Source organism: Vigna unguiculata, chromosome 5 (genome assembly GCF_004118075.2).
Source record: "Vigna unguiculata cultivar IT97K-499-35 chromosome 5, ASM411807v1, whole genome shotgun sequence".
NCBI classification, from domain to species: Eukaryota; Viridiplantae; Streptophyta; class Magnoliopsida; order Fabales; family Fabaceae; genus Vigna; species Vigna unguiculata.
This window is the reverse complement of record NC_040283.1, coordinates 48,218,443-48,232,088: the sequence shown is the minus strand read 5'-3', so window position 1 is coordinate 48,232,088 and position 13,646 is coordinate 48,218,443. Positions and strand designations below refer to the sequence as shown.

General features: G+C 33.6%; 2 protein-coding genes across 6 annotated transcripts; both read right to left on the bottom strand.

The window, feature by feature from the left end:
* Positions 1-700: 700 nt before the first annotated feature.
* LOC114183420 (pentatricopeptide repeat-containing protein At3g53360, mitochondrial-like) lies at positions 701-7,875 on the bottom strand. 5 transcript variants are annotated; one of them, XM_028070436.1, is made up of 9 exons: positions 7,781-7,875; positions 7,548-7,648; positions 6,422-7,414; positions 4,887-5,572; positions 2,071-4,721; positions 1,823-1,944; positions 1,608-1,736; positions 1,301-1,442; positions 701-1,160 (listed from the first exon to the last, which is right to left on the bottom strand). In XM_028070436.1, coding segments are annotated over exons 5-6 (2,289 nt in total). In that variant the 5' UTR covers positions 4,359-4,721; positions 4,887-5,572; positions 6,422-7,414; positions 7,548-7,648; positions 7,781-7,875; the 3' UTR covers positions 701-1,160; positions 1,301-1,442; positions 1,608-1,736; positions 1,823-1,943. The 5 variants fall into 5 exon arrangements, with proteins under 5 accessions (XP_027926237.1, XP_027926238.1, XP_027926236.1 ...); XM_028070437.1 differs by having other exon boundaries at positions 2,089-4,721; XM_028070435.1 differs by having other exon boundaries at positions 1,823-4,721.
* Positions 7,876-7,994: 119 nt separating this feature from the next.
* Positions 7,995-10,994, bottom strand: LOC114183421. Its single transcript, XM_028070438.1, has 3 exons — positions 10,583-10,994; positions 10,351-10,419; positions 7,995-8,786 (listed from the first exon to the last, which is right to left on the bottom strand). Exons 1-3 carry the CDS (start codon positions 10,798-10,800, stop codon positions 8,288-8,290), a joined length of 786 nt encoding a protein of 261 aa, XP_027926239.1. The 5' UTR covers positions 10,801-10,994; the 3' UTR covers positions 7,995-8,287.
* Positions 10,995-13,646: the final 2,652 nt, after the last annotated feature.

The window sequence follows — 13,646 nt, the reverse complement described above, 5'->3', positions numbered from 1 at the left end:
TTAATCATTTTAATTTTATTTTTATTTTTAATGTTAGTGGTTGGTTACATTATTTATTTATTGTTATTAATTATTTTTTAATTAATTCAATTTAATTAAAGTTCTAACTGTCAAACGATGTATTAGTCTTTATTTTGAAGATAGGTACACAATTTTTATTATTAATTTTAGTTTATCACATATTATATATTATATAGTGTGTTTTTTATTAAATAATTATTACAAATATTTGTAATGATTTCTAATTTTCAGATTATTATATATTGTAGTTTTCTTCAGAAAACATTATCAAAAACAAATTAATAACTATAATATTTTTTATTCAAATTACTTTACGTTGTATAAAAACAAATTAATAAAAAAAAAATAGACGAATAATAATTGTCAACAAACATATAGTAAATTTGTTGCTCAAACCCCAAGAAAACAAATAATAACTGTCAACAAATATATTGTAAATTTGTTGCTCTAACCCCAAGAAAAATATGCAGACCTAAGTGCTAACATTCAATTTGAAGAGAAACACGTAGACAATGTGGCTCGTGAACATAGATTATTTGATAATTATGATACTCCGAGAAATTAGCCTTCAAAATAAATCCAGTCTTAAAACATCCTTTAAAACACCAACATAATCCAGCCTCGCCTTCAAGGTTTCACTTCAAATGTTCAGCTTAGCATTATTCACCTTCATTTTTTAAATGGCAGAAGATAATACCAGGAACTCGAGCTTTAACATTCTGCTGATCCATTAAAGTTGTGCACTAGCGCTAGACCAAACAAATTAACATAATCCATTGACCCATTCTCAAGAAACATGCTTCTAATCCATGTGATGTGCATTAATAGCAACTCTCATAAGATCTAATCACGATGAGAATCTAAAAATGGCTAATGACGCAAAAACACACATTAACAAGTTAAAGGACACTAGGATAGGATCCAAGAAAAGCAATTTCACACACAAGCCGTAGTAGTATTCCCAGAAATACTACCGGAAATTTCAGGTTAAACTCATGTTCCCATTGTATGGTGTTATAGGTCTGGTTTTGTTGAGATTGAATCTGTTTTGGGGCGGTGCATCTTCCACTTATTCTGCAACTCACAAGCCGATGCTGCCATAAGATTAGCAACATTCCGCAGGAAGGGAAGGTCTTTCTCTGCCAGAACGACCTCATCAAAACACTATGTTAGCCAACAGTAATAATTAATGGATATAGGAAATAAGAGTCTCCATGAGAAACTATAGCCCTATAGCCCTATAAATATCTTTTCTCAACATTAATATAAATGCACATACCAATTCTGTGGACATATGCGGAAGCAGAATCAGGGAAATCATAACACAGTTTACTCCTTTGAAAGCCATGCCCAGGACACCCACGTTAGTAACAATCAAAACCAAGGTTTTTCCAGCTCTGAAGTTACCAACAACAATTTCTCTACAAAAAAAAGAAAATGTAGGGAGAATTCATAAACAATAATAAAAAAAAATCTGCTAAATGAAAAAGATTGCTTTAGAAGGCGGCCATGAGAATGATACAAACTATAGCACCAATAAATATCTTTTCTCAAATGAAAACCAACATCAATATAGCTGCACATACCAATTCTGTGGACATATGCGGCAGCAGGGAAATCATAACTAATCACCCAGTTCACACCTTTGAAATCCATGCCCTGGGCAACCACATCAGTAGCAACCAAAACCCATGTTTTTCCAGAATTTTCTCGCTCTACAAAAAAATGTAAGAGATTAGGATTCATAAATCACGAAATAAAAAACTGCTAAACCAAAAAGTATGTTTTAGAATTGGAGTACCTAGGTTGAAACGAATGTCAGAAAACAAAAACTACGAGTTGTTGGCCATTGGCGAGTGGAAGAAAACGAATGATTTAGGGGTTTCTGTAATGATTGACGGCTTAGCAGTTTCCCTTTAATTTCTATTACAATAATATAAAATGGGAATAATGATCAGATTTCACTCTTAATTAAGTGTCATCGACTCATTGGATCACTAAGGATCATCATAGATTTTGGAAGGATTATAACAATTGGTGAGTGCCTACCAAATGTTAATGTCTAACCTCTGACAAGGATCATAAGCATGATCCAGCATCTGCAACCATAAATCTTCCAGCATACTGTAGATTTTTCCGCTCTGTGGATGAGAACTGTCTTCTGAGAAGAACACGTGGATCTGATCCTTAAATTCTATCCAACTTTGACCAGGAACCTTCTGTACACCCATTTGTTTCATCAAATGCCTCAGTCTCGCAACTTCTTTCCAGTTACCGGCAGAAGCATTTATATTAGAAAGTAGCACTAGAGCAGCTGAATTGCAAGGATCAAGTTTTAGTATATTTTCTGCAACTCGTTCTGCAATGTCAGCATTACCATGAGTTTTACAAGAAGCAAGTAGGGTTTTCCATGTATTAATGTCAGGGTCAAATCCCGTTTCCTTAATAAAATTCTCTGCTTCAAGCAAGCATCCAGCACGAGCGAGCAAATCAACCATGCAAGAAACATGCTCTCTTGTTGGTGCAATACCTAGTTCCACTTCCATGGTTTTATACAAATGCCAACCTTCCTCCACCAATCCAATGTGACTGCATGCACTGAGAACCCCCAGATATGTGACCTCATTAGGCTGGACACCAAGATTCCTCATTATTCGAAAGAGATTAAGAGCTTCATGTCCAAGTCCAAACTGAGCATAGCCAACAATTAAACTACTCCACGAGACAATATCTGGGTTCTGGGTTGAATCAAAAACATCACGAGCATGTATAAGTGATCCACACTTCGCATACATGTCAATTAATCTATTGCGGACGGAAACATCAACCACTAGCCCACTTTTAATAGTAAAGCAATGGACTTGATTCCCAACTTCAAGAGACGCCAATTCTGCACAAGTTCCTAATATGGTAGTTATGGTGATACTGTCAGGCTTATTTTCAGAAAATAGCATTAGCTTAAATAATCTAAAAGCTTCTTTTGCATGTTTGTGCTGCAAGCATGCTGATAGGATTGCATTCCAAGAAACTAAATTGGCTCTTTTACCCAAATATGCGAAAACATTGAATGCATCATGTAGATTTGAACACTTTGTGTACATCGTTAGCAAAGAGTTGCATACAGCTGTTTCCTTATCTAAACCTATTTTAATAATGTAAGAATGCATTTGCATTCCTTGGTTACATGTCAAAAAGCTCCCACAAGGACATAGTAAGGAGAGGAAAGTAATGTTATCTGGCATCAGTCCTGTCTGCATCATCTGGCGAAAAAATGATACTGCTTCATTAACATGACCACTATCAGAAAATGCTGCAATAATTGCATTCCATGACACTAAATCCGGGCTTTCAATTTGATAAAATGCCTTTTCTGCCAAAGGTAAGAATCCAAATTTTGAATACATGTCACAGAGGGAGCACCCAGAAAAAATGTTCCTCCCTAAACCAAATTTAGCGCAGACTCCATGAATTTGCCTTCCAAATTCCGGTTCTAGAAGGCTTCCACAAGCACTGAATACACTGCCAAATATAAACTCATTTGGTTGGTAAACAGATTGCCTGAGCATATCTCTGAAAAGATATAAAGCATCTATGTCATTACCAAGTTGAGTAAACCCTGTAATCATAGAAGCCCAGGAAATTAAATCCTTCGTGGAAATCATGGCAAACACACCTGAGGCCAGTGCAATTTGTCCAAACTTTGTGTACATTGAGATAAGAGCGTTTTGTGCAATTAAGTGACGATCATACCCTGATTTAATGACATGACCATGCAGTTGTCTGCCCAAGTCTATATCTCCCACAATGCAGCAAGCCTTGATAATGCTTCCAAATGTAAACTGGTCCGGGAGATAACCTGATCGCAGCATTTCAATATACATGATGATGGCATCATTCTCTTGATCATTCTGCATGTATCTGGAGATCATTATAGTCCAAGAGACCACATTACGCAGCTGCATTGCATCAAAAACTTTTCTAGCATCCTTCAAAGAACCACATTTTCCATACATATTAAGAATATGATTTTGGAGAACAAGGTCTGACTGAAACTTGGATTTTGAAATGTGATCATGGATTTTCTTGCCATAATTTAGATATCTAAAGTTGGTACAGGCCAGTATTAGATTCGCATACGTGCTTGGTTCTAGCTGGATACTCGATTTCTCTAGATTGAAATTAAATGCATCAAGTGCTTCTTTGTATTGCTGTTTCTTGCACATCAGGTTGATGTAACTGTTGGTTGATAACTCTGCACTGAGACTGGAAACTACTCTTGTTGATACAATAGGTCTTGTATAATTGTATATACATCGAATTTGGCTTTGGATGATCATATGGACAAGGGATATCGAAAAAGCAAGTGAAGTTCTTAATGTTGAGAATCTTACTGGGTGATATGATGTCAAGATAATGAAATGGTCACAAATGGGTGTTTGTGATTAATGAAATAAAAAATCCATAATTAGATGAACCCACTGAGAATACTTATGTAAAGCCAGCATGATTATAAACTAGCACCTGGGTAAAGCCATTTTGATTTACCCATCCCTATCTACGGGAGTTAAGGAGTCAAAAGTCATCAACCATCAATTTATGACAAGCACCCACCTAAGTGCTCTAGCTTTCCTTTTATCTTCCTCTTCAACTCCTCAGATTTTGATGGCTCTGATACCTGCGAAGCGGGAGCAGTGCCAAACCTACACGTGAATGAAACACTCAACTGATATAAAACTAATATTTGATACAAAAAAATAGGGTACATAAATCAATATATGAACAGCGACAGACAAAAGAGGATACGGACGATTGAATGTATATTCAAAAAACCAAAAAGTGAAATTGGGAAGAGCATGGAAATTGACCTTTCGGCTCGGGAATTGCGCTTCTCTTTCTCGGACAGCTGGACGGAAATGCCGAATTGCTCGGCTCGGCGAATCTTCTTCTGAATATCGGAGAGCGGAGCATCGTTTCCGGATTCGGGTGGCGGAGAAGTCTTGGCTTCGGCAGCCTCAGTGGCGACAAGGACTGGATCTGGTATTGTGGGGTCTAGGGTTTTGTCAGGGTTTTCCGGTGCAGGGTTTTTATTTTATGTGCTTATATTAAAATAAACTGAGTAAGAACTAATTTTTGAAATCTATGATTAATGGCATAATTTCTGTTTTTCATTCTAAGTAAGTACAACTGTTTTCATATGTCTGTTACTCGATTGCATATGGTGAGTTTGAACGCAGTATTTTAACGAAGTAATTTTTTTTTTTTTAAGAATTTAGATATTTTTCTAATAATATATTTTGTTTGGATAGAAGGCTAATGTGGTCATTTTAAAAATTATTAGTGTTCAGATAGAAGTTATGGTGGTGTAGGAAGAAAAAATATCAGAAAAAAAGCTTTACACCTACTCTAATTTATCCTTTTACACCAGGCCCAACAACAAAGTAGAGTACCATACTTTTGTTCTCATATGTTCTTTCCAAACCACAAATATGAGTTTCTTTGTATGTGACTAATGATCATGCTGCATCCCTTTATTGTCAATTTATATGTCTGTCTGTAATAAAGAAAAAGAAAATAAGCTCAAAATTATATTATATGTAAGTTAAAAACAGTTTTAGAAGAAACTAAATGAAAGAAGTTTTACGTATTAACAATCACATAAGCTTATTTGGACTTGCGGATGAAGCTTAGTTAATTGATCGTTTAAACTTGTTTAATCATAATTAATCCTTAAGTGTTTGTTTTTCTACTGCAATTACAGGATCATCAATTTGATGTTGTAACAATTGCTTGTGGCATTGTATCAGAGGTGGTAGAGTGGCTAGATTGCATGAAGCACCTGCTCGTCTTTTTTCTTTCTTTCTAGTGCTACTCAAAATAATGAAAAAGCAATAGTTTTTATAGGTATAATATAATAACGGTATAAAACGGTAATATTAGCGGCTACATTGATAACGGTCATATTAATAGCTACATTGATACGGTCGTATTAACAGCTACATTGATTAACAGTTTGATCTTTGACTCTTGCTTGATGTAGTATTATTTGGAGAGGTACTAACCCACCTAGTCCTAACCCAATAGAGAGGGGGTTTTGCTGGCTGGAGCTTTTTTTTGGCCCCCTCATTTGGGAAACCCCTAAAAAGGGGCTTTATGAAGAGTGGGTCAGGGCTGGCCCGTGGGCTAAGGACCAAATTGACAACTCTACATGAGCCCAACTCACACATAAGGGATTGACACCAATCTTAACCCGAAATCTTGACAATGAATTTATGAGTCTTCATTATGGTGGTGCTCAATTTTCTCAATTATACTGAAAGACTTAGAGATTTTAAAAATTTGAAAATAAAAATATGATATGCATAAGGATAATGATACCTTCAAAAAGTGGTCATTTTCTTACCCGCCTATGTGTCAAGGTCAATCAATGATACATGACTTGACAATTTTCATTGACCTTGGCAATTGGAATTAGTGTCGGAGTCAAAGGGTCATGAGGTGCCTGTGGCGACAAGCAAGCAGTGAAAACTAGGTTTCACTTTCACTTTTGCTCGCTTGTCGAAGGGAAACCGCTTCTTCCTTCCTCTCACCATCATCTTCTATCTCCATGAACACACAAACGCAAAGGCAAAACAAGAGCTTTTACCTCCCATACACACACACAAGCGCAGAAGCGGATCTAGCCCCTAGCTCCTTCGCCACGAATCAGTCGTCGCCTCAACACCATTTATCAGAGCCTCGGTCATCCTCGAGTATCGACACCATCAATAGTGGCTTCTTCGGATAAATGACATTTTTTATGCATTTTTCCTTCGTATTTCTTCGTAGTGTGCGTCTTCTATGGTGATTGTTGCTGTTGTTGGCTTTTTCCCAACCCATTTATCGGAGAGTTGGTTTCTATTGGTCGCTGGTAGTGCTTCGTAACAGGTGAGCATGAAATTTTTAGAATTTCTCGATTAGGTTTTCATGCCATTTTTAAAAGTAATGTTCAATGTAAGTTAATTACATAGTTGGAATAAGATTTGGACAACATTTTAAAAAAATAATAACTCAACCCACTATCAAAATATTTTTTTTCCCACCCTGGTCTGCTAAACTATGCTGATTGGTTACTATACCTTGAAGGTCCACATCACCTCCGAAAGCAACAAGCAGTGTTGTCCAATACATAGAAAGGACCCAACTTTCTTTTTTACACAGTGAGGGGAGAAATTAGAATACTACCGGAAATTTCAGGGTTAAACTCATGTTCACATTGTATGGCGTTATAGGTTTGATTTTGTTGAGATTGAATCTGTTTTGGGGCGATGCTCTTCTTCCACTTCTTATTCTGCTACACACAGGTCGATGCTGCCTTAACATTAGCAACATTCCGCAGGAAGGGAAGATTCTTTCTCTGCCAGAACGACGTCATCAAAACACTATGTTAGCCAACAGTAATAATTCATGGATGTAGGAAACAAGAGTCTCCATGAGAAACTATAGTCTCTATAAATATCTTTTCATAACATTAATATACCTGCACATACCAATTCTGTGGACATATGCGGAGGCAGGGAAATCTTAACACAGTTCTCTCCTTTCAAATCCATGCCCCGGGAGCTCTGAAGTTATCAACACCATTTTCTCGCTACACAAAAATGTATGGGGTCAGAATTCATAAATGAAAAAAAAAATGCTAATGAAAAAAATTGCTTTAAAATTGGAGTATGTAGGCTACCGATGAAAAAAATATTAACAAACAAAGAAATTGGTCGCGCACTTATCAGTTTTCTTCTCATTTTTATGTTTTTTTGCAGAGGGGAATGTTGCAGATTATCCATGCATTTTCAAAGAAATATCTGATGTTGTTCGAACGACCTCTTGTTGAGACAAATTAGAATGAATGACATCAACTCTAATGTTATCAAATGCAGCTCCTTTATGAACGTAATGTTACTTCACCAAGTATGATATAATCATCAATCACTAATATAACTAACTTTTGAATTTCACAACGGACCGATTTCCTAACTACAAAACAAACAATCCCCACTGCTACGACAAATGTTTTTAATTTCCATGGTCACTAATTTTCAGAAACTGGTCAATTCTCAATGCCATTGTGGGTGGTGCAAGCTATGTAATTGATATATACAATACAAATCACTAGATTTTCAACTAAATATTTTCAGAAACTGGTCAATTCTCAGTGTGGGTGGTGCAAGCTATGTAATTGATATCTACAATACAAATGACTAAATTTTGAACTAAATTTTCAGAAACTGGTCTACTGTCCTTTTGACGTCTTTCTTTTGATATGGGGATTTTGTGAATGATCTACATTCTTAAGAGACTTAGGACCAGATATCTTGCCTCTCCTCACAACCTCCTCTGCCAATGAGTTGAGAGGCACTGTAACATCCAAAGGAAGAAGCACCTCTTCCAACTCCTGCCAATCAAGATCTTCCGAGTCGCCATCTTCATAGTGGACCCTGTACCACCGAGAATCTTTGTCGTAATCAGTTACTCTACCTGAGTAATATCTTCCCATAAACCACTTTCTCACTTCCCTCCCTTCAAACCATTCACCCAAACCTGAAGCCACATTTGTTTCAACTTTGCTCGGAGCATCACGGAGAACAATAGAGCAGTCACTGGGGATTATGTCAGGCACCCCATCAATTACAATAGCAGGTTCTCCAGGTACCTCATAAACCCCAGCTGCTGAAGTATTTGACTCTTGCTTAATTCCTTTGTCCTCCATTTCAAAATTTCGTTCGGAAAATCTACACAAAATAGTAACCAATTAATTATACAGGAAATGATAATCTTGTATCTGCACTCCAAGGGTCCATGGAGATTGTACCTCAGAACACGATTTCACAAAAAGTATTGTTTGGCAAAATAATTATAAATGAAATGATAATTTTGGGTCTACACTCCAAAGCTTTGCGGAGACTGTGGCTCAAAACGCAATTTAACGAAAGTAAATGTTATTAAAAACTAATCAAAGAATCAAACAGATCATAAAAAACATTCAGCTATTGCAAAAAAAACAAAGCCCAAGTGGGACATAGGATATAGAGACAATACAACACAGAGAGGAATATGGCAAAATTAATAATTATGAACATAAGACTCCACATCATAATACAAATACAAATACAAATTTAAGCTAAAAGTAACAAACTAAAAACATGAATCACGAGAGTCATTTTCTGTGTAATTATTATGGCATTAAAGTTTATATTAAGGTATAAATCAAGGTATTAAAAAGTAAAAATAACAAAATTAAATTAAAAGTTTTTGAAGCATCTATGCACCAACATGGATAAATATCTGACAACACAACTAGTGTTTAGAAGTGTATATGTTTCTTAGAAGCAATATTGCCATAAGTTGTTTTACTCAACTAATTCACAGAGTATTCCAATACATTTTGAAAATCTCATGGGCAAACAGTCACTTTAATCCCTCACTGTAATATATATTGCTACATTAGTACATGAAACAAAGAAAGAGTTATAAAATAAGTCCTCAAATTTAAGGACTCACCGTCATTTAATTCCTAAATTTATGTTAATATTATCAAGATCCCTTCTTTATGAGTTGTTACCCTATTTTTCTTCATCTAAGCATTAAGCAATTAAATGAGTTTAGGGAGATATGAAATAAATGATGTCATTTATACAAGTTAATTGTTTAAAAATAACTGTTTAAGTTACTTTTCATGAAAAAATAATTTAAACAACTGTAGGCTGATGAACTATTTAAATTCAAATTCGGTCAAGTACATGAGAGATAGATATAAACAATTTTATAGTTGTCTAGTGGAATGTGTGCTCACTTTTATTATCCAATTCATTTTTTTTCTTATCAAATTCATCAATCAATATAATTTAAAAAAAAATCACACTTTTATACTTTACCAAATAACTAAATATTTAATTTTCTATTACCATCCGTAAAAATAATAGTAATAGCATACAATCACTTCAAAATTGTTTATTGAATTCCTTATTAAATATGATTAATTCAATTGTTACTATTATTATTATTTTATAAGGATGTTATATATGAAAAAAAAACTATAAAAAGTCGATTGGCTAGTTCCAAGAAATTAGGATTTAGGATGTAAGTTTTTCTTTTAAGTAATTAATAAAGTATGTGACAAATAAACTATCTATATTTGAACTAGTAAGTAAAACTAAACCTATAATATTCACTTAAAATTATGTCATCCGATATTTTAGAGAGATTTCTTCGCAGTTTTTTATAATAAGAAAAGCAAACACATAAAAAAAAACATTATATTTTATATAAGAAATAAGTGCATATAAATCAACTTACACGGCCTTCCTCTTTAACTCCTCGGATTTTGAGGGCTCCGATTCATGCGAAGCGGGCCCAGTGCCACACCTACACGTTAAGAAAATGCTCATTTCAGATAAACCTAAAATTTGATACACAAAAATAGGTATATAAATCAATACATGAAGACCGACAGACAAAAGAGGATAACAATACAGACGATTGAATGTATATTTGAAAAACAGAGGAGTGGAAGAGGTTGGAAATTAACCTTTCGGCTCGGGAATTGCACTTCTCTTTCTCGGAGAGAGGAACATCGTTTCCGGATTCGGCCGGCGGAGAAGTCTTGACTTCGGCAGCCTCCGTGGCGTTTGTATCGTCGACAGGCTCAGTGGCGACAATGACTGGATCTGGTAAGGTGGGGTCTAGGGTTTTGTTAGGGTTTTCCGGTGCAGGATTGTTGTCATTGCTGTCGGTAACTGTTGCCATTGGAATCGAAAGTGCGATCGAATAATCAAGGGAACGAACGAAGAAACAGAACAAACGAGGAAGCTGAGAATGAAACGAAGCGACAACAAAACGCTGGCAAGGGATTCCGTTCTCTTCCGAAGACGAAGAGGGGTTTTTGTTGTGTAGTTCCTTCTCTAAGTTGCAGTGAGCAGGAGGATTTTTTATTTATTATTACAGCTGAGGAGCATGACATATATACTCAGATATGTCTCCATTTTCATTTGTGTGGGCTACTGGGCCAGGGCTGGAGTAATCAATCCAAATACAAAAGCTTTTTACTCTCTGCACCCCACAATTTCTTCACGCACCTCCAGATTTCAAAATTACTACTACTCTTCTTCTACCGTGTTCTTGTTCTCTTCTTCATCCTTTGGAGCAACAACGATAATAGAAACAACACAATGGTAACGTGTAGCGTGATACAGTAGTGAAGAGTATTTTAGTTCTTTTATTTAGTGTGGAGTGAGTTCAAGAAATAATAACCTGTACAAATTCCATTCATCATATTTATTAAATTTTCTTACTTCTTACGTTTTTAATTTCAAATTATATATAAACATATTATTATATATTCTTTTAAGTAGTCACACGAACTGTATGGTCTACTATTACAAAGGTAACTTAAGTTTTCAGTCGTTATAAAATTAGTTTTTGTTAAAATTAGTATATCTTTTTTTTTTAGTATTTTATATATTTAGCCTTTAAAAAACATTACATTAACTTTATTAGTTTCAAATTAATGATATTATCATAGTAAGATATTCATATATATGTTAATTTGTGAAATATTGAAAATTAGTACGTGAATTTTGTTTTTTCAAAAGTAATAGAAGGTATGAAAAATGCTAACTTTCTTCAAGCTATTAATTTCAATGGAATAACTTACTGTATTAATTAATATATATGATGTATAAAATCAAACATGCACATAAAATTAAACATTAAGCTTGTGAAAAATACAAGCATCTTCAATTATATTCCTTTTTTTATATGTATACTTGAAGTTCCATTTGTTTCTTTGTATTCCGTGTTAACTATCAATTTTTAACATAAAATCTCCTTTCTATAACTAACTTATTTATTTTACTTGATTTTACTAATTTTTACTTTATATTTCTTCCTTCTTTAACCTCCAATCAAACAATTTTGGGATATAGAAAAGAAAAACATACAAAATTTATATAAAGGGTTTAAATAACACATTTTAAGAAGATAATTATCTTTTAAGAGAATCTGCGATGCTTCATAACAAAATATATATTACATAAGAATTTTTGAAATAAATTGACATTATAGGAATTTATTAGAGTTATTGGATTGTTTAAAATTAAAAAAATTCAAATTCTACCAAAAAGATAACAATTTAAAATTCTTTATATTTTCAAATTCATACTTTTGTTAATTTTATAAATATTATTATTATCATTATTATTATTTTAATAGTAATAATAATATTTTATATTATATTATTTTTAAATATATATAATATTATGTTAATAGATGATGATACAGTAATATTATTAATTAAGTTAATAAAAAAATAAACTACGTACTAAAGCCAATATGGATACTTGTGATTGGAGAGATAGACTGCATCCAAAGACGCCAAATAAATGTCATCAATATGTAAGTTTCAGTTTTAATATTGTCTATCATTTATCTCGAATAGCTAGAATTTTAACCTTGTGTATGGTCTCAGTTTCTAAAGTCTGAGAAGTATAAAATAAAATAAAAAATGAAGAACTATTTTTATGAGCAAAAGTATTTTCTCTGGTTATACTCCTAGTAACTCTGCTTGAAATTATGTATTATTGTCCTTTTTCTTCATTCTCAGTCATTCAATCATCAGATTTGTACGTAGAGGGGAGACTATCCAAATTATCAAAACAACCCTTGCTGCTTGCGCTCCATTTCTGATATCCATTATAATATATTTGTTTTTGTTCTGGATATGTGTATGATTTCAAAAAGGTCTTCTTACAGTTTAACGAGCTTATAACATTTTAGGATTGTTTATTGACCTTAAGTTTTCTATAATTTGTATTATTCAGTTATTACATCGTTTTTCTTCATTTTCTATAGAGAGGGCACGTTAAAGAGATATCTTCCTCTTTCTGTTCCAGAGGGATTGCATGAACTTCAGAGGATTGCCCAAAGACTTGAAGAGAAGGTTTTTACTGCTGCAACAAGCTGGATATGTATTTGATTTTAGAATTTTAGAATTTTAGATTTATCGTGATTATGTTTACGAACGCATACAATATAAAAGGTGGTTTAATGTGATATTCACTTATTTCAGCCTGATTATCAATTGAAAATATCTATGAAGATGCTTGCGATGGAGACTTGGAGAGCATGAGAACATGATATTTTACTGTTCCAAATGGTTACACATTTGATATTTTCTTTTGATTCAGTTTTCGAATAGTTGAATTCTGAACTGTATTACTTTTTTAAGGTAATAAATTACAAGTAAGCTCAAGTAGATTGTAACTTATTAGGTTAAAGTAAGCTACTTTAAAATTTTTTTTTAAATCATATTTTGGCTAAATTACCTTCTAAGCTACTAGTTGGCTTATTAATTTTATCAAATATACTTTACTTTTGAGTGATAGTACAAGTAACTAGTTTTTGTTTTGTACTTTTATAAGCAATATTTAGGTACCTTTTAAAAAATGTTATTTTTTTAATAACTTTTGTTGTGGAAATAATGCTATTTTTATTTTTAATAAAATATTTTAGTCTTAATTTTTATTACTTTTCTTGTAATTCATTGTTTTCTAGATAGATATTTTTATTTTGGAAATTATAAAGGATTGTGTTTG

Bases quoted from the DNA above. Each gene is read 5' to 3' on its own strand.
- LOC114183420 (XM_028070434.1), bottom strand. From the start codon at position 4,358: ATGATCATCCAAAGCCAAATTCGATGTATATACAATTATACAAGACCT. The intron at 1,737-2,088 runs GTTAGACATTAA...ATTTTTTTGTAG, and splicing joins GCTTATGATCCTTGTCAGAG to AGCGAGAAAATTCTGGAAAA.
- LOC114183421 (XM_028070438.1), bottom strand. From the start codon at position 10,800: ATGGCAACAGTTACCGACAGCAATGACAACAATCCTGCACCGGAAAAC. The intron at 10,420-10,582 runs GTTAATTTCCAA...CTTAACGTGTAG, and splicing joins TGCAATTCCCGAGCCGAAAG to GTGTGGCACTGGGCCCGCTT. The intron at 8,787-10,350 runs GTAAGTTGATTT...TATTTTGTGTAG, and splicing joins GAGTTAAAGAGGAAGGCCGT to ATTTTCCGAACGAAATTTTG.